General features: G+C 40.5%; 1 protein-coding gene across 19 annotated transcripts in view; it reads right to left on the reverse strand.

The window, feature by feature from the left end:
* LOC111243631 (protein qui-1-like) overlaps window positions 1–20,755 on the reverse strand; it is a 233,249-nt gene that overhangs the window by 41,839 nt on the left and 170,655 nt on the right. For all 19 annotated transcript variants that reach the window (XM_086977569.1, XM_086977526.1, XM_086977574.1 and 16 more), the window contains 4 exons: window positions 19,635–19,902; window positions 15,791–15,942; window positions 12,577–12,661; window positions 10,369–10,571 (listed from right to left, as the gene is read on the reverse strand). In XM_086977569.1, coding sequence (XP_086833695.1) covers window positions 10,369–10,571; window positions 12,577–12,661; window positions 15,791–15,942; window positions 19,635–19,902 — 708 coding nt within the window. The remainder of the gene's footprint in view (window positions 1–10,368; window positions 10,572–12,576; window positions 12,662–15,790; window positions 15,943–19,634; window positions 19,903–20,755) is intronic.

Raw genomic sequence — 20,755 nt, forward strand, 5'->3', positions numbered from 1 at the left:
ATGGCGCAATCAAGGTCTGAGTGTCTGCAAAAGTGGGATCAAGGCGTGGACGCGTTCCGGGCTAAGCCTTACATATCCAAAAGGTAATTACAAAATAATTATTCTTGCACTGTTAATACGAAACCTCACCAGTAAGCCCGGTCTCCATAGGAGACGTTGCGCGTACAGGTACATGTAATAACTATGAGATTCTTTGTCAATAAGCATTTTGTAGTTGGTCGCTCTTATTACTAGGTTAGGTATAAACGATCCGTATGCTCCTGGAGAGAAACATGCTTTGCCTTGAGTCCAGCAGATGCCGCTTCCACAGCTAATATATAATCCAGCGCCTCCATATTGTATGTTTTACGCCCCGAACCCATATACAATATGGGACTAAAAATATTAGCCGTATAATGATAGGCGTAATAGATTTTCACCTATGAACCATTTTTGCGCCAGTTCTCTGACGTCTCATACTTTCAGCCATCATTCAAATGTTGAAAACGTGTTCACGAAACACTGAGAGCAGAAGACGAAGTAATCATCTGATTTGCAAATTGATACCATCTTGTATTTGCGACTTTGCCTATAAAGTTATTTGTTATTATAGTTTCTAAACAGTGTTGCCTGAAAATGACCTGGTCCAAAGCAGTCAATACGTTATTAATAATAGGATAAGACAGGGTACCTACCCTGTCTTATCCTATTGTTGCCTTCTGCGATATGTATGAAGGCAGTCAAGGCGGGGATGACATATTGCTAACAGTATTGCGATGTCGTCTGGCTAATGTTAGTCCAACGGATCACTGCCGCTGTCTAATTGCACCGCGCGCGAATGTGTGTACAATACATTATAGGGAACGTAGCTGCAATTTTAGCATGCGCAAAGAAGATTTACTTTTTTGGAAAAAAACACCATATCTCAATGCTATACAAATGTCGTACAGTGGTACACCGTATAAGTACAGAAACATGTAACCATGAATAATGTGCTTCTAGCCAGTTTTCTGTGTAATATATATATATATATATATATAAGCATCTGCCAACATGCATTGCGAGACTGAGAATTATAAGCAATGGAAAATGTGTTTCGATTCAAAAAGCAGTGTTTCCCGATGTGTACCGGTGATGCTTGGCATACACCGATAGAAGCTATATATCTAGTCTTGCCTAACATCAGTGTCGAGCCCAAGAACTCCAAGTGTATGTAATAGGGAGTTCAGTTGGATATTCTGATATGCTCACTTTCTTCCCTTTGTGGTTCCCACTGTGGGACACTCGAAGATGAAAGATGCACGAAACGAGCGATGCAACCGGGATTTCTTTAGGTTGCCAAAATACACGGGGGGCGAATAAGAGGTTCATCTATCTCTAAAAGACACCCTCATGCAGTATAATTTCGAATGGACCAATACTCTAGTCGTCCTATTCTAAACCATACCATTCAAGGACTTCGCGTCAGAGCTACCCACATAGGTCAGGGGCATTCATGAGTTATATCGTATACCTGGCAAGCCTTCACATTCTAAAGCCTTCGAGCAAATCATGATTTGCTTCGACGATTCCGCCTCTTCCCAGAACGCTTGGGATTGTTGATATTAAAAACAGAATCAGAACAGAATGTATTAGACGCGGACAAAAGACCTCTATCCTGCGTGAATATTTCGTAATTGGCCATCGAAACTTGATGTCTCTAATGGAAATCACATTCTTCCAATATCTACAAAATCATGACTACGTCACAAGTAAGCGTGATAGGTGTTGCGTCTGAATCCGCTTAAACTTCAGCGGACGCTTTATCGGAGCGACCATGCGTCTCTCCGATACCTTTGCCGCTGGAAGAAAGCCAGTTCTGTCTAGAACCGAACAAAGAACCCATCATGACGGAAAGCAGTGCAATCTGACTGAAGGAAGATCAGCTATTATCCAATCTCATCACGCAGGATCACCATTTCGCCAAGATAACAAACTTCTTTTCTTGCCCAAAATTGCAAAACAGTGCTGCATATTATTGTCAGTTTTCATGCAGCTTGTAAAAAATCTGAGGAAGATCTTCATGAGGTAAACCAGAAGATCTATAATATGGTTTAGACTGGAAAGGCATGAAAATGTATACAGATGTCTCAAAGTCGTTCTTGTTGTTAGCTGCAACTTTCCATACATGAACGACCGTTTTAGAAAGAAGAATATCTGTTGCTAATTGGGTGGTAAAAATTGTTTTTATGCTTTTTTTTTTTGAACTTTTTGACCATTTTAAACTATTGTATATTAGAAGCGTTTAGCTTGCTGTTGGCCCAAAACATAATTTCGTTAGGTATTTTTTTATATCTATCGTACTAGAGCGATATTTTAAAGTCGATATTGACTAATATCGTTTGTTGGACAATTGTGATGCAAATGTTGTGCTTAGAATAGGGAATAAGTATTTTAAAAATGACCAATCAGGTCCAGTTCAAGTTCGAAATTGAAAGTGGTCGCGAAGTGCAGCACTTATATTGAAAAAGCAGAGCCATCAAGGATGACAATTCAGGCACATGCAAAAAAAAGGTATCTTCGAAATAGCCTATAAGAGAAATTTTGGTTTAGACGGAACGCCGTATAAATAAATTGTACTGATCTACTATGGTAATACAACAATCGTCGTACCTCATTGCCTGTTGTATTACCTCACTGACATATGTTATGTTTATAGTTGCTACATAGAAGTAGCTCCGCTCGTTTGTACTGCATACAGAGTCTGTAAGTAACGGTTAAGTTCTATATAAATTCCAATTGAGTAACCGCTATTTTTACACATTTAAATGACGCTGTTTGCTTTTTTTGTCTAAAGCAAGAATTATGCTGTAGCTGTCTGTATTAAAATATGAAACAGGTATGAGGCCATGTAATGAAATTCGTACGCTTTAGAGTATGTTTATATAATTGGTTTTGCTCTTAGCCAGGACATTTCTCCATCTTGTCGTTAGAGACCAGCACCGTTTGGGTGCTTTCAACATGCGCAGATAAGTCGTCGTTTCCTCAAAGTCTCCAAACGGTTTTTGCTTTATTTCTTATTACTAACGCATTTTCCATTATGCCTCATTCATAAGCATTATATATTCCGCTAAATGTTTTTTACAAAACGACGTCCATATAATATAAGAAGAATCTTTAAAGGAGTATCAAAATACTCTGATACATGGGGACTGACTTTTTGGTAGTAACACAGAGAGTTATTGTTAGTTTTCTAGGTATTAAATCAGTAAGATACGTTGTATTTTATGTGAACCTGAATGAAATAACTCGCGCCAGCCTATTTTTGTACGACACTAACTTGCATAGTAAGTTCATCTTAGTAAACGTTTGCTCAATGATTTATGACCTGCTTGCCTATGCACAGTCACTCTAGGCTCGTACTTCAAACTGAAGTAATGTTCAGTTTCGTAAAGTGAATGATACAATAGAGAAACCGTATCGGCTGGTTCGCTTTATAGAGAGAGCTCTAAGAGCCATTTTTATTTTATTTTATTTTTTGGAATGCACATAATTTTTCTAGCATCTTAAAGCTTGCATGGTTTCAAACATCTTCTATTCGGTATTTCTATAACAGGCTTTTCACTCGGACAGAAACTACTAGTACTACCATTTACCAAATTTTCGCTCTTAAAATATGACTATGACAACAAACTTTTCTAATGTAAATAGTTTTCTACTCCCCTGCCGTGCTGTTCATTCTGTTTCCTTACAAAGCATTTGTTTTGCCAAACATTTTTATAATATTCTATTGAGTTTTTAATGAAATTAATACAAAACATACTCGGAAGTTCCTGTACGGAGATACTAACCGTACTTCAAATAAAATTCAGACGGCTCAAACGTATTCCTCATACTTTAAATGTCACTTCGGAAGGCCGTTATACATGCTTGCTTTCTCACCTCACAGCTCAGTTTGTCTACTGAATTAAGTATTGGTTCGCGCACGGGTTATAGGCACCTTCAAAAAGCATCACCGTGTTAATTTCTGCCATTCTATGTAATTCTGCTGCCAGGCGATCGACGACACGGTGTGCGTCAGAGCTGCATGATCTGAAGCACTATAATCATAGTTAACCTATTACGTCAGCACTATCATGTACAGAGCAATTTCGCAAATAAGAGGTTAGCGATTCGAAATAAGGCTGATGAAGAAGTGGTTATTTGTTCCCGGCTGTTTTGACTCGCCGTTCCCCACTTCTGTCAGGCCGTCACTATGGCGGCAGGCCATAACTACTAATGTCGGAAACTAACGCTGTCTCCGTGGAAGAGATCGCTCGAGGTGGTCTCACGCTCGGTTACGAGTACATTACCACATTTTTGTTGCGAAAAGCGACAAGTTCTGCTTTACGCGGTCGGTGAATCGATGAGCTACTGCTGCGGCTGCGACCGCCAGCCACCAAAACCCGGGACTAAGGTGGCAGCAATCTAAGAAGCGGCCGGAATGTCGGATTTACCTCCATGACTTTCTAGCAGAAGTAAAAAGAGAACGAAAGACTACCGTTCACTGCTATTTATTCTGTCAACCTAACAGCAGTTCCGGATACAGTGGGAGAGACCTTTCTTACTGAGACACCTGGGTAAAGTTGTAGAACGAAGATCAGCGTAGAGCTATCAGAGTCACCTTGATTAGCCTTAAGTGTACGCAAGCCTACCAACTAGCTCAGAAGATAAATCGCATGTACACACACATGGCTCGACAATACGACGAGTTCTGAGCGAGAACTTCCAACTGGTGTGGCAGTCGGTGGCCACTCGCCCTGAGGATTGGAACTGACTGATTTGTCACTTGCATAGAGAGCAGCTGGCGTAGAAACATTTCCGTAGGCGTAGACATCCGCAAATGACTGCCTATTAAATATTGAGTCATTGTGGTAATTTCATTCCGTACATGAAATATGCTATTGCAGCAACAGTGACTAGTCACGTAGAAGATATAATTTTTGCTTTTTTTTTTAGCTAACCTCACGCATCGACAATACGTTGATCCCCTCTTACGGGGCTGCTCCAAGAATCGGGGTTGCTTCAGATCACTAGTGCTAGATGACATGTAGATGGTTAACGCGATTTTTTTTACATGCTTGGACGAAATATCATCTATATATAATTAAGGTGTCATTTCTGCGAGTGGTTTCTGAGTTCGCATTTTACTAGACAGAGACGAAGGCTGTCTCTATAATCTCATTATTCATGCAGAGCGCACGATCTGGCCAAAAACATCGGGTCAACTCCATGTGGTCAGCTTAGCAACGAGTACTGACAGGAATCGCCTTGGGGGAACACGCTGTCAGATGCTTAACTTCCTAAAACCTCCTCCAATAACCAACCATATCAAAACCGTGCCATTGTTTTGGGGTACGCTATGCTTCTGTATGCGCTTTTCGTGTTTCTAAGCGGCAAGTCATTTGTCCGTATTTCCATAAGCACAGAGTACCGAGAAGCGTTCGTTGCACGACTCGCGTTCATTTAGGGTCGTTATATGGCATAAAATTTCCTCTACTCAAAAATATAGTGGCTTTCAGGCAAAGTTCGGGCAAAGTAACTGCTGCGCCCATTTTTTTCTACGCGGTTCTGTATCTCTAGCAATTTGCCAGTAGCAGCGAGTAGGTTTAATGAATAATATTCACTGCAATTCTGAAATAACTGATCTTCAAAGAGGAAACAATAACCTAGTATATTTGTAGTTTTCTGTCGGCACGCGGTCATAATCCCTTTTATGTGGTTCCAGCATTGCTGGCAGGACAGTTCTCGATATTATTGCGTCTTTCTAGATTATACATTTTCAGACGTACGTACAAAGCTAACACTAATAGACATATGTATATAGACCGGGTAAAAATACGTTCTTAATATGTGCAACATAATCGGATTTGCGTCAAATATGATATATTATGTACAGGCCTTGTGTGAACTAAGGAAATGTTATTTCCTGTATGTAACCCGCAGTATAATATCTTCTTTGTGTCGTAAATTTAACACACACATTCGCACAGTAATCTTTTGCATCCACAACAAAATGTACTGGCAGTCACTTTTAGACAAACGAAAACATTCTCAAGCTAAGATTAAGCTCTAACTTAATTAAACCAAGAAGTGAATATTCCTACATACTGGTTACTTCTGATTCCCTATGTCTGGATATTGTCGAAACGATTAGTTTCAATAGCAGCACAGTTCAACATGGGGGCAAGTCTGTGGTACACGAAAAACATGATGATATCAGTAAGAGCTTTATATATGTTATATATAGTGTTATATGTTTCGTGGTTCGGGCAAGCCGTTAGGCGTTACTTGAAACAGCTAGCTGCCAGCATAATGGTAACACCATATGTACACGAAATTACAGTCAGGGCAATTTGGCAATATGTGGAAACAATCGGGAAAAGCACGGGGTAAAATTTCCTTGGAGGTGAAAGCACTGTATGTGATAAAGGACCGAATGCATCATTCAAGCTGTCTTCCTTTTCGGAAGCATCGCTAGGTAGGTACTCAGTTGGACAATTTCACATAAACCTACGCTTACGTGACAACTTTCAGTAAGTACAATAACCTGCAGAGGCCAAATATACGATTCGATCTTCTCTACAGCTACTTTCTATTGTAAACGACGTTCTGCCACGCTTGCTTGCGGCATATGCTAACGAATCTTTCGAAATTTGGCGCCGCATCTGTCCGTGTTCGACGATGTCGAAACGTTACCCGGTCCGTTTCACAATGACGCGCGTACGAGGACGATTTGAACATTTATGTAAAATGCTTTAAGTGCCAACTTATGCGGTATGGCCGCGAAAAGCAGAGTTCAGTCCAAGACGTTAGGTCAGCTCTATTACTACTACAATGCATTTATTAAAAGAATGCTCTTTTTATTTGCTTCTAGTAATATTGAAAAAGATGTGCGCATATAGAAACACAGAAAATGCTGTTTTCTCTTGTGCCTATAGGATTCTCGTAACAATAAGCTAAAAGCTTTTTAAGCGACGTTCCATTTTTTGACAAACGATCTTTGGGAAATGTCATTTGATTTATTAAAAATCTTACCATTGGTAGTCGGAGAAATTTTATCTCGTTTACCCCCTCATCTGTAGAACGCGGTCGCCTGGTTCTACATACGTTTTTCTTCGAAACGCCACACTTTTAGTCCTCAATAGCTCAAAGAACATATGCTTGCATACGCTTCGCTGGCACCGAAACCCAACACAATTGTAAAGCTGAATCTAGCTTTCAAATGGGGACTGTGCCTATTTGTCTGTCTGAATCAGCCGGCTGTCGAGAAACTGTCGGCGCTCTGGAAGGCCGCCGTCAGGATGAAACAAAAGCTCAATACATGGCACAAAATCAAATTGCAGCCTCTAAAGTATGTGTATGCTTGTCAACTAGAAAACCAATCTAGCTCATCATGAACAAGATACAAAATAAAGAGACAGAAAAGGAGCGTCAAGTCTAAGATTAAGGTGCAGGGTACATGACGTAATCCGGCCATTTTGCACAGGCAAACGTGGCTTCGTTGAAGAGACGAGCATATAAAAATATGTTGCGGTAGCGCTTTGTAGTAGTAGTTTCAAATGTAGTAGATTTTTCGCATAATCCTTTCGAAGATTACTGTGCTTTCAAATCTGTCGGATGCGCATAGGGCAAGTGTTGCACTATTTCTGGATGACGAGTATAGTATTTGATTGTTATTACTATTTGTTTGTGATTTTGTATGCCGTGTAAAAATCCGGTTAAAACAGCGACTATTCATTTTAGGGACGGTACTGCCTGGAAACTTTACGGTATTACCCTCGACTCGTTCTGCGTTTTTAGCTTCAATGCTTGCATTCAAAGTTCCTAAGAAACGTTCTTTCTTCGTTTTCTAAATACGTTATTTGTGGAAAACAGCTCTATATGGCAAATCCGTACTTCATTGATTGGTTTTTCCATCTTATGATAATTTTGTTTCTCCTTGAGGCACTGGTTCTTCTCGGTATCGCGCATGTTGTCTTCGACTGATTTTTTTTCAATTACCTTGATACGCCTGAGCACAATGGTCCTTTTTCGAATAACAACGTTGAGCCTGAGTCTCTGACCCGCTTACTCAGTTGGTTCAACTGCCCACGGATCGTCCATACTTAAATATTCCTGTTCATCAAGTGCAGGGCGTGTATCTGAGTATATTCCTCTATGACTGCCGTTTTATGGCTCTATGGCTGTTGTGTTCACGGTGTCGCAGCCAGTTGGAGCCTTTTCATGCTCCACACTGCCCCATATAGATGCCACGTGCCCTCGTCGTTTCTTTCCCCGGCCATCTCATTGCTCTTTCAGCGAATCAGACTATTGAATATTGAGTTAGGTAGGTCGCCTCCCTGTGTCTGTTACTATAAATGAATCATTAGGCACTACTAACGAAGCCTACATCTCAGATTCAGCGCTCGCATAAGGTTTTTCACCATGGACAATATGAAACGATAGACTAAAGCCCATATACCGCACATATATTATATGAAATTTTACCATTTTTCCCTGGCGATGACGCGCACTAAATAGAACTTCCGTGGGTATTTGTTATCTATATAAATTGTTCAGCAAGTGGTTGTGTGTGTGTGTGTGTGTATTTACCAGCTATATGATTTTTCATTGTTTCAATTTGTGCTTTAATTGTGGTGTAATACAGAAAAGGAAATATTTTCCATGAAATTTTTTGTCGTATTCTACTCTGACATAAATGAGGAAGCTGCTTTCCTAACTTGTTTCGATTCGGTAAGCTATTGTAAATCTATAACTGGGAAGAGATTCTTTTCTTCTTCGCTTGGCGAATGACTAGCGAAGCTACTGTCTGCACAGCAGCGAAGCCCCGTTCGGATAAAAACATATTGGGAGTGGCTTACGTGCAAAAAATGGGCTATAACCTGCCAAGTTTGCAGCGCAAGAACCCAACTTAACTTCAAGTTTACTTTTGTCCTCTGGGTGCAGCCTTACTATCTAACATATTGATGATATTCTCCTGCCTGTTTCTTCGAGACTCGATGCTGTAAGTATTCTTTGCACAGAAAAATGTGCCCGTAAAAATGACTGACCCCGCACTAAGCACAGTGAACAGCCGGCAAAATGTATGTAGTTACTGGAGAATCTCTATCGTGCGAGCGGATAACTATAGAGCATAAGTTCCTGTCTGAGGCCACTCATGTATACATGTCGTTTGTTTTGAAACGCATCCTTATTTTCTCTCAAGAGACTATTTATTTCGTGATGTTTTAGATAGCCTTGTATGTTATATGGTTTATTCCTATAGGCCGTGCTACTTGTTCGAAATAGTGATGGTTACGTCGGGTCTGTGAAACTAGGCCAAATTATTCCCTTGACTTTTTGTCGCTTGTGACATCCTGCGTCGCATATATTCGCTAAAATCATAATGACGTTTTGGCTCTAACTAAATAATCATTGTAGGATCTAGCGTTGGGATTGTTTGATTCGCTTTTAATACCCTCCATATGAGAAATGTACATATTTGATATCGCAAGGCCTGATCACCATTGTGGCCCTACCGTACTTCTCGTATCAACTACCAGTAAAGAACTAGGATCGAATAGGTCAAAAAGGGAGATTTACATAAACGAGGTCCCGTTTCATCGACCGATGTTAGCGTTATTTACTCGAGTCACTCGGATCGAATGCATAATCTCAGGCAAAACCCATAGATACACTTACGTAATTACGGCACTACAGTATTATACGAGTAGTATAGACAATTAGTTTACGCGTTTGCCTTTGCAAACGTGCCTCTGTGTGTATCAGAGCTCCAATGACAAAGATGAGAAACTATTCCCTAAGTAGATATAAATGCTCCATTTAGTGCTATAGTCGACTTGAATTTTTCGAGTATCTCTAATACTCGAAAAATTCAAGTCCATTATCAGGTTTAGGGCTGTAGAGTTTAGTGAGTATTACGGCAATTAGCTTGAGCCTCCACACAAAAAACTTCAACGTATTTTTTTGCACTATTTAGAACAATAAAGAGAGAAACAAATCACTGCGTGAGTTCATCTAAGTTAAGCAATAATGTGCTAACCACCATATTCAATTTCTGCGAAAAACACTTCGGGGGTCATATCATTGATCCGTCTTTCGCACGAATCTACCATTTGGTAAATGCATCAATTATAGATGTGTCTAAAATCGCTACGATAGCCAACAAAACATTACCTATATGATGAGAGTATACTCTGTAAGGATAAATGGATTAATTTTTCAAGCTTAACAATATGATTTATTTACCGTACGAAGCTTCCCTTCCCTCACAATATTATTTACGAATATATATATATATATATATATATATATATATATATAACAAGCTCAATACAACATACAATGTTATGAGCACATTATACTAACCACCCTGCAGAAGATGCATCCAGGTTTCATCGACTTCGCGCAGAATGTCGGACCAGTCGTCTCTTCGTTTCGATTTTCCCACATCGTCATACAAATTGCCGAGAACTCCAGCTTTATCCTCCTTTTGCGCCAGAAACCCCATATGGAAAGCGGCGCCCAGCTCTGCATGACAGCTGCGCAGGTCTGTGCCGGCGGAAAGATATCTTTAAATAGGCATACGAAGGAACGGACGGGTAAACATCTATAATTAACAATATTATGCTTGCATTATGTTTCCTTTATTCATCATCTGTTCGTTCTTTTTATCCTTTCATTTTACATCAAATTTGACACGTCTCATATATTGTGGAAAAGATTTTTTTTCTCGTATTTACTGCGCCGTTGGCCTCTGTGTTTCGAATTTTACGACCGGTATCGCCGTTAGGCGTTCCATAAGACAGATACATGGCCCGCTAGCTCCTGCCAGCACGAAGCGAGCCGTATGTCTATGCCCTGCTTCGAACCTAGACCACAAGGTGCCTACCATTAGCCTGCCAAATCTCAGCCGACTTAATGTTCATAGAGGTTTTTGGCCTTTTTAGATGGGCTTCCTTTCAAATAAATCAGGTTTTACGGTCACATGGCTATAGTATAGAATAAATAGTGCGTCGTAACTTGAGTGTTCAGTTGACGTCGTGAGAATAAGGGAAGGGTTTTTGTTGCATTCTATTTCTCTTGTAATGTACACATTTTTTGAGTCTATTAAATTTACCATCTCTAAACATAATCTGTATCCGGCAAACAAATCAGAAGTTAGGTGTAACTAATCAGGATTTCATAATATGATTTTTAATTGTCTTAAATTTATTTTTAAACCTTCCTTTTATTCGTAGTGTTTTTACGAAATTTTTACTCTTTATTAGATAAGTGACGGGCATTAGTATGGAAAAGGAATGTATTGATTATAGGAGCACAGATGTCATTGGCTTCACTGTGACTATAGTAATTGGCTGCTGAGGGTCACGCATTCGTAAAGACAGCCACTTCTGCTTAGTGGTCTGGTTGTGTTTTTAAAAGTTTTTAGTTTAAAAGAAACTAAAGTTTCTTTCATACCCATTCTCGAAAAACAAGCAATTCTTTTTGCAGTTAGTTCATTGCCGGTTCGCTTAGTTACTCCTCCTTGGCTTTTCATCGGCTTTCAATTCGATTGCGGCCGGTCTACTTCTGTAGCAAGCAACTGTGATAGCAGCGAAGAAGAAAGAAGAAAGGGGAATTCGGGAGTTCTGAGATTGAGACTGAACGGCTCACAGGACGTCCTAAACACAGGAGATAAAATCAATGGTTCTTGTATTTCTTCATGCTTCGACGGTTCATTGCTTGTGTTATTGTTGTTGTTACAGAAAACTGTGCAAATCAGCTGGGCGAAAGTTTTTGAAACGTGGCGGTAGAAAAAGCTTTCGACGCACCCTAGTGGTAGATGACCTGCAAGATTTGACAGTTCCCGGTTAGTCTATCCAAGCGTATAATTCGTCTCCAAAGAAAAGAAGGAGGAAGGTCCAAATGCGACATTTGATACCTCGAACTCTTTCTTTGCGCCATCGAAAGTCTCTCTAGTCGAGTCCCTTGGCATCAACTACTTTCCTATCCTTTCCGTTAACTTAGTGCGACTTCTACTACTGCGCTGGACAGGGATCAGGCGGTGCCCGCCCCTTATACCTTGTCAGACTTCTCGATCCACAGCGAGCTGTCAAGGATCGATCAGCTTGTTGTTTACGAGGGTCGAACCGACTGGGCTTGGCTGAGCGACAACAGCTGGCTGTTGTTTGCATCAGACATGAGAAACGAGCAGGTCTTATACATGCCCATTTAAACCACTAGCACGTTCTCTAAGTTCCAACTATTTCTAGCACTGATTTGGTGTCTTTTGTTCTTTCTGCTACTTTCTCCCGTATATTTCTGTAATCCAGTTACAAGCTAGCTTTCGGACGCCTTTTTTGCGACAGTGATGGCAATGCTAAAGTTTTGTTACTTTAAATGTTTGATAAACTTCAACGATGTTGTGTTTCGCCACCAGTTGCATCGTTTGTTCTATAACACCTGCCCGAGCTAATCAGTAAGATGCTAAACAACATGTTGTAACTGCCGGCGTCGTCCACGGAAACCGCAAGAAACAACGTATATATATGTAGAAGCTTATTATTATTATTTAAAAGTGCGCGGTACACGTACCTATTTTTAATACATTGACTGATGCAACGGTGACTCCACTGGATGTACGATCGACAGTCAACGTAACATCGTTTTAATAGTGAGCCTGAAAAACGGAGATCGATATCTTTAAATAGAATGCACCCTTCGTAACTTAACGGCGCCTTTATGGCGCATTTGACGTACTTCAGTATTGGTTGGGCCAAGGTCAGTATTTTCAATACTCTCAAAAACTCATTCATGAGAACTGATACTCTCAATGCTTTCTTTGGATTCACGAACTAGTTTAGCGAGCTAGTGACCATTAAAAGACTACCGGCTTCCCAGGGAGGCGGCCAAAAAATGAAGTACTCCAGCTGCATCATTTCTGGTACCTTATTCAAATATAAACGATAATTTAAGAACACATAAACAATTGACCGTGTCGTCTTACTTCACTCTACCTACCTAAAACGATATTCTGCTTGTACTCCTCAACGTGCACACGTGTCCCCCGAGAAAATGAATAATAATAATTTTAACTAGGAAAGAAAAACTCAGGTTTGCAATTACCATATGAAAAGTATGTGTAATACTCAATGGAAACAAACAACAGCAGGCACTTTGAGTTCAACTAATCGTACTCAATTTATCGATTGGCGTTACTTATGTATGGCTAAAAAATAAAAGCGGTGTATCATAATGGTGCTCTTAGTAAAGAAAGGCCTAATGTGTATTTTAAACGACATGATATACTGCGTTGGTAAGATAGATTGAACTCTATTTATCTCTGGTGTGTTCCGCTGGTTGAGATGCTACGTCCAATCCTTTCTTGCATTGGATAAATAATAGAAGAGTCGCATGCCATTCAGCGTGCGACCGAGGGCGATGTCGGGTAATGGATATCTGTTGAATCTATCTGGGGCAGAGATGCTTCAAAATAGCTTAGTATTTTGCTACCTTTGAGTACCCGGACAACTCTATCTGCTCATGTGCATGGTACAGCTCGGCCATTGCACATGGATACCAAGACAGTTGAACATGCCTGTAACAACAAGCATGTTTAATCCACTTTTTCCAGTAATCTCTTACAATAAGCGTTAATGTTTCGACATACACTTTGCGAACTGAATAATACAGCTATCGCTCCTGCGAAAAAAATACATTTTGTACAATTGCGCCAGTATATGATCAACAGGCAAAAAAAAAAATTAAGCATGTAGGAAAGAGATCCGTGTTCGAAGAAATGCATCCAATTGAAAATTAGTCTCCTACTGCATTGCTAATTCATTGACGGACAGTGATCCACGGTAGGGTACGTTCCGAGTGTTCTCAAGTATCACCGTAACGATGAAACCTCTAGGCCATCCTTGGCGGTTTTCGACGATGTGTGATCGATTGCGTATGCAAACAGAGAGGACCAGGCATCGAATATTCGGTTTATTTCATGGGCCTTTGCTAGCTTCGGCTAACATCGGCACACACAATCGATCGTCGCGTGCCGTGCACGAATCGACGTACTTTTCTTGTCTAGCAATAATATCAGTAGTAGTAGCAACGGTAGATTGAACTCGAAGTAACAATAATCGTCGTGACGATAACAATTAGATAGCAGCAAATATAAGCGTGTAACTCATTAAATTAAGGCTTTTGAGTTTGGCTTTCGTGTACAGTCGTGCTCACAACATGACGGGTTTGATCCGTCAACTTTTTTGGTTAGCTACATCTTGCTTTGCGGTAAACGTTGACATTTAGCTGTTTTAGCTGTTAAAATTCGGGCTCAATCAATTAGAGTGAGTCAAAAATTGGACTCCATTGGAACCACATGTAAAAAAACATCATACCAATATATGAATCGTGTTATAGTTTCGGTATTTTATTTCTATAAAACTTTAAACGCATGGCCCGAATCGAATCATACGTACATAATTCATGACAGACGCACAATTATTAAGAATGTTTTGAATTGTAACTGCTCATGAAGACCCATCAAGGCAAGCCAACAAAATCGATGCTAGGGAAAGTATATAGGGAAATTTATGAGTAAGCTCGCAGCTCATCTAATTATTTCTACTCTATAAATAATACTTAGTAGTCGACGGCAATGTAGCTAAATGATGCGTGTGTGTGTTGTTGTACGTGTTTAGCTTGGAAACAAAGTTAACCCACAAGACGGCCCATTATTCCGCGTTTGTAAACAATCCGACGAAGCCTTGTTTTTTTTTTTTTATATCTATCAAACACTCATTAAACCCATCCTAAAATTGAGGAAAGTGCAACTTCTTGCCTTCGTGGGACAACTTGAGTGGTATGCGGTTCGAGTAAGTTTTACATTTCAATATGCCGCTATATTAATACTAAGTTTTTCTAAACAGTTTGACGTTTAATGTCGCGCTCGACGCTGCTTTGACGAACTTCAGCTGGCAGCTGCAGATAAAACCTTTTGAAGTTAGGATGAGGATACTTCAGTTATATAGATATATTGCGCAATGTTTAGTTTTCTTATCATAATCTGGAAAGCACATCCATCATTTTGTTGTATCACTTTACCATGGAAATAGCGAAATTGTATGATTAAATGATAAAATAAGCCGCGGAAAAGATAGATATTTTTGTGTCCGTCAATGGGCAATATTTGTTGTGTAGGAAATTTTGGTTAGGGCCAATCATTGGTCTGAAAAAGGCTTGAGCAAAAGGTCAAGCGATAGGCAGGGCAAACTGAGAAGCGTTCACTCTCTCTGTGCAAGAGCTCAAAGTTTGTCCTACATTACCTTATTAGCTGCTGCTGTTGTAGCTCATATGAAAATGATTTTCTCAGAAAGTGATCATTACTTAGGTACTCAGGCCTGTATCTCGAACGGTCATATCAAAGAAATTTTTTACCCAACTATTGAGGACGGCTACATATCAAATGTAGGCTAAGTTTCTACAGAATTGCCACATGGTGACATAGATAATATAGCGAATATAAAATTCCGTTTTCGACAAATATTATAATCGTTATTATTATTACCATGCGTGCGCATGCTAATACGGCGTATACGATATCAACGTTGTTTTATGAAATAATATCGTAGGCGTTGGAAGATAATTTTCTTCAGGTGAATGATGCCTGGAACGGCGTGAGCACCTGCTACGTAACCTTGTGACTGAGCCTAATAGGTGTCCCTTTCCGTGCTTTATAACTTACAAATGAAACCGTTCCATTGTGTGCTGTATCGATAGTATTTGGATTTTAAGTATCTATTATATTTACCGAGTTCTTTCTTAATAGCTATCCAGGTTAGTGGCAGGCGGTGTGGCTCGCAGTCAGTGGTCTGCAGGAGCTCCATAAGCTCCGGTTCGCGGAAACCGTAGCTAGTACACGCAAGGAACGAACAAATTCGCCGCACTGGTTGAAGTCCATATCTGTAATGTAATCATGTATTCGATAATGTTAAATATTATCTTGCAACATGTAGAATATTAGCATTTACTTGACTCAACATAGATTAGACAATCCGTTCTAACTTCGGGTCATCTGCACAATACCTAAGGACGCGAGCCGCTTATCTGTAAAAACTTCCCACATAGACATATGCTGCACGTGAAGCAAGACGCTTCATAAGAAATTGTTTGGTGACACCCCATTGAGATAGACGAGCTCTGTTCACCGACCGTAAATTTGGCCCGACCTTTCCTACTAAACAACAGGGAAACGAAATAGGATATAACGGTCTGACTAGATTATCATTAAGCTATCTCATTGATTGATATGCAAATGCCTATTTAAGCGGACACTAGACTGGTCATTGAAATTATGGCGACCCAAAAAAAAACGTGTACCACTGCGCCAAACAGAATGCAAGGCGTAAGAAAATACGAGTCGAATTAAGCAGACGGTTCTGTCTAGTGTTTTCGGTCTACCGTTGCTGCTGCCAGCTCATGTTGGCAGCAGCCGCCGCCGCTCGACCGGACGATATCTTGTCGCCCTTCTATCCGGCATATGAGAAGCTCCTTGGACTTAAGCCAGTCAGGCGTGTTTTTTTCCTTCGTTCCTTATTTTGTCGTCTCTCCCGGCTGCTAATACTATTTTTCGTGTCAACTGAAAGTTCCACCGCAGGGAAGTATTTCACCCAGCGGCACTGCGCCCATTCGACGCACGAATGAGACGCCTACTAGGAATCACCTACCTTCTTTAGAGCTCGGATACTGCTGGCTAACTGCTTGCTATCAGCTACCGAATTTTTCATAGGCCGTACAAGGTAGGACAAAAGCACGAGTAGTAGGAATAGGTCCTTTCACAATGGCTACAAACAGCTAAAATAAGTTTCGAGTCAGCGACACACGCGATAGACGTGCTGGACACGAAAGGCTAGACTTAAAGTGAGATTGACGGTGACGTCTACATAATTTAAATCAAATCTGATGTCAGTACTGAACTCAGAACGGTTGCCGGGATCGACCGAATTGCTTTGAGATAGCCCTGCTTCCATTATCTCAGGACGGAAATTACTGTGAACTTAGCTATCGCATATACCCGGGAAAGATAATGCTATTTTAGCGATCTTGATAGACAATGCAATGGGCTGCACTGAAGCTTATATCTGCGCTATGAAACTCCCTTTCTTCAATTTTCTTTCCTGGACAACAAGCCCCATTGTAAATGGAGCTTATCATGAAAATGGCTGTAGGCCAAGCGGTGTTGTTAGGCAGCTTCAATAATAGCCGCATTACGTATTTTATCAACTAACGCATTTTCTTCTGACTTTACGAAAGATTGACTTTTTGTATTGCTATGTGCGATACATTATTAAATAGAAAACCTTTGGCGAGAGTCTAATCACAAAAATCATGTACTAATCGTACAAAACCTAGCGACTATATCATGTGGTGTAAATACATCAAATCTGTGTACCTCTTACTCTGTTCTCTCTGTCTCTCTAGCATATTTTGCTAAATTTTATAGACGGCTGGTGAAAGGACACCTCAGAAACGTTTGTTTAATCTATACGATCCCTGCCTGTGAGTTTCCCAGCTTGGCTATAGTCTCGGTAAACACGAAAAGTTGTGCAGTTCAACGCTAAGGTAAGACGTAAGAATTTTCCTATAGTGCGGCGACGTTTGGGGGTAGCCGATATTCTATCGATATCTCTCTATATTCATGATACGGCATCTCATTTGGACCACGGATATTAAATTCGATTCGTCATCATAAGCTTGAGCCTGTAATCATAACAAATGAAGCAGTGCAATATGTACGTATTTCTTGGGCTTTGGGCATTTCTGTCGCTACAATTATATCGAAACGAGCATTTGTACCCGTATTAGTACGTTGTCACTATAATACGTAGACGTATATACATTTCTTTTGAACTCAGCTTGCCTACATATATATATATATATACGTGGGCAAATTGAAGTGTTTCGAGCCTAGCATAGAAACAAATCCTTTTTACGTCCAATGCAGTGTTTAGTTTATAGCGTAGTCTCTTTGTGAATCTATACACGTTTCCCAGCGAATCTTCGAAGCAGCAAGAAGCGACTAAGGGCCAGACCTGGTGAGTATGGTAGGTAGTTAATAAGCTTGAACTCCGGTAAATTTTTGTCCTGAGGACTAGTAACGCATTAGACGGTACGTTGTTATGGTGAAACAACACCTAAAAGTACGGTAATTTTTTTGCAATTTTTGCAAAACTTTGTCAAGCAGACCCCGTTTTCAAGATAGACGCTTAACATAACCTCGGACTGTCTTCGAAACGGTCGCCACCATTTACATGGTCGATGGAAGAGGCTTCACGCCGTACAGAGCCGACTCTATTCGTAGGCTGCTGCCAAAACTTCAATCTATCTACCTAGACTGCTTCGGACGGCCCTTGAACATTTATTTGACTGTTTCTTTGGTTTTAAATGAGCGGTCAGCTACTTTGTGCCCGCGTTCTTGCAATGTGGTTCGAGCCTCTGCTATTTTTCCAGCTTTTGATTCGACCATCGTCTAACACTATTTGGGGACATTTTCTGATGTTATCGGTAATCATTGCAAGTTTAGGCCAATCCACAAACGTATCGCCAAGCAAGCTAGAACAGCCATATTTATATTGCCCTGCCCAAAACTTCATGGTGGCAAATTATATTGCATACTCGGTAGGTAAACAGTCTTGAGCTGAATCTGCATAGAAGTATTACTTTTCAAACGTAAACATTTGACAGCTCTAGGTTCAATTTCTGTTCGTTTTCATCAAAATACTGCCATCGACTGACACAGACTGCCTATGATATGAAGGCAAAAAAAAAAAGCGTTTGATATGAGTGGGGATTTTGACGAGCAATGCCGTTCTTATACTGAGGCTGGATTCTTCAAACTATTCGTATATATATATATGTTCAAAGTGAAGCATTTCAATCTAAACTGTATCTAAACAGTCACAGACATCTTTTTTTTGCATATGCTACATGTGTGACCCTCATCTGACATAAACACTGTCCGCCTTGGTAATAACTTCAATGGGAAGTGTTCCTTTATTCTATCAGCAGGCTACTTTTGGGTCAGATGATCTTGATGAAATATGCTACATACAACGAAAGTAAATTTTAAGCTGATAGCTGGTCGGTAGAGTGCAAGGGCTCAGAAGCAAACATGAGCTTATGTGGACTACAGTTGACAACTGATGTTTTTCCCTTTTATTTTATTTAGCAAAAATTGTGGTATATCGAAAATGGTTTATTCAGCTCTTCTGGTAAATCCTACAGTTTTTAAATTTAAAATCCGATCAAGTCTAGTGTTTCTAGTTTGCTTTATGAAAGCATGTGTATATATATATATATATATATATATACACAACAGCACATATATTCCCTTGTTGCCTCCTACAAATTCAGTGTCTTCAACAAAAAAACAACAGAAACATCGTCTTAGTTATCGATCCTAATGAAAGTCTACATCGCGTATCAGTTGGCCATTTGATTTACACTACGTTAACTGAGAGTTTATGAAGCTGCATGTGCGCCACTGTCCTCTTTGCACTCAATATGGTACCCTGTATTTCTAATTTGCGATCTTTTCTAGTTGGTTTATTCCACACTCGGAATTTTTCATCTGTACTTTACTCAAAACAACGTACCTTTGTTCAAGATTGTCCAGGCACTCGAAAACGAGCGCTTCGTTGTTTGCAGGTACGCGTAGACCGGCCGCGCTATCGGACGAACGCCAACGGCGGCTTCGTTCGCAAAGAAGTCGAACAAAAAGTGGTCCTCCAACGCCGGTTGCCGAACTGTTGTTCGCTGCCTCCAAGGCTGTCGCAACGGCATGTTGCTGCTCCGGCGTCAGCGACCGAGCGCTGTCCTTCAGACAACTCTGTAGCATCGCCATCGTCGCAGGACCCGTTAGCACTGAACGTGCAAAGGGTACAACCATAAGCAGTGTAGAGGTGGTGCGCAAGCAACGGCAACGATAAACCAATATGTTATTACAACGGATAGTAAGGTTAGCAAAGAAAAACAAATCATTCAATTCTAATGATAAAATTAACCTAGTCGATTGCTTAATAAATGCAATATTATGCAATTGATTGTATATAAGTTCTGCCAGACGACACTACAAGAGCCGGTTGGCTTTCAGTTTATCAGCGGCTGGTAACTGGAAAAGAGCGATTAACTTCCAAAATAAAAACACATACGTAAAGTTCGTTCAACGACCCTTCTGTTTGTCGGTACTGTGATAATCTGTTCTTAAACCAGAAGTCACAAAGGTTGTCGCGGTAACAGTCATTTAAAGGTTCCTCCGAATGAAGGCGAAGAGCAAGGTGGTCTCCGATCTACCTCTCTCGAAATGAACTTTCCAGGAATGTTGGCCTGTTGGTTAGCGTCGAATTCAATACTCTATACACTGGTTTGTCCTTTATGTAGTGTGTCCTTAGAGAAAACCTCATGGAGGGATTTGGAAGGACTTAAGAAGATATACTTGTAAGACGTGCGGGTGTGTCGAAGGAAATAGCTTTGAGCCAGCTCGGCATCCGTCCGGAATTCGAAATAGCTTTACGACACGCAAGGAAGCCAAAGGATTTTCACCCTACGCGCGAACCATAGAGAGAATGGCGCCAGGAGTAGGCGGAGAAGTCAAGCAGACAAAAAGCGAGACTGAGTAAGTTGCATTACTGACCGCGCGAACGTCTGCCAGACAGCTGTTGCGTACGGCTAATCGCTTGAGAGCGAACACTAAACTGATTTCCATGGATCGTTCTGA

This window comes from Varroa destructor, unplaced genomic scaffold, assembly GCF_002443255.2.
Source record: "Varroa destructor unplaced genomic scaffold, Vdes_3.0 BEIS01000001.1, whole genome shotgun sequence".
NCBI lineage: Eukaryota > Metazoa > Arthropoda > Arachnida > Mesostigmata > Varroidae > Varroa > Varroa destructor.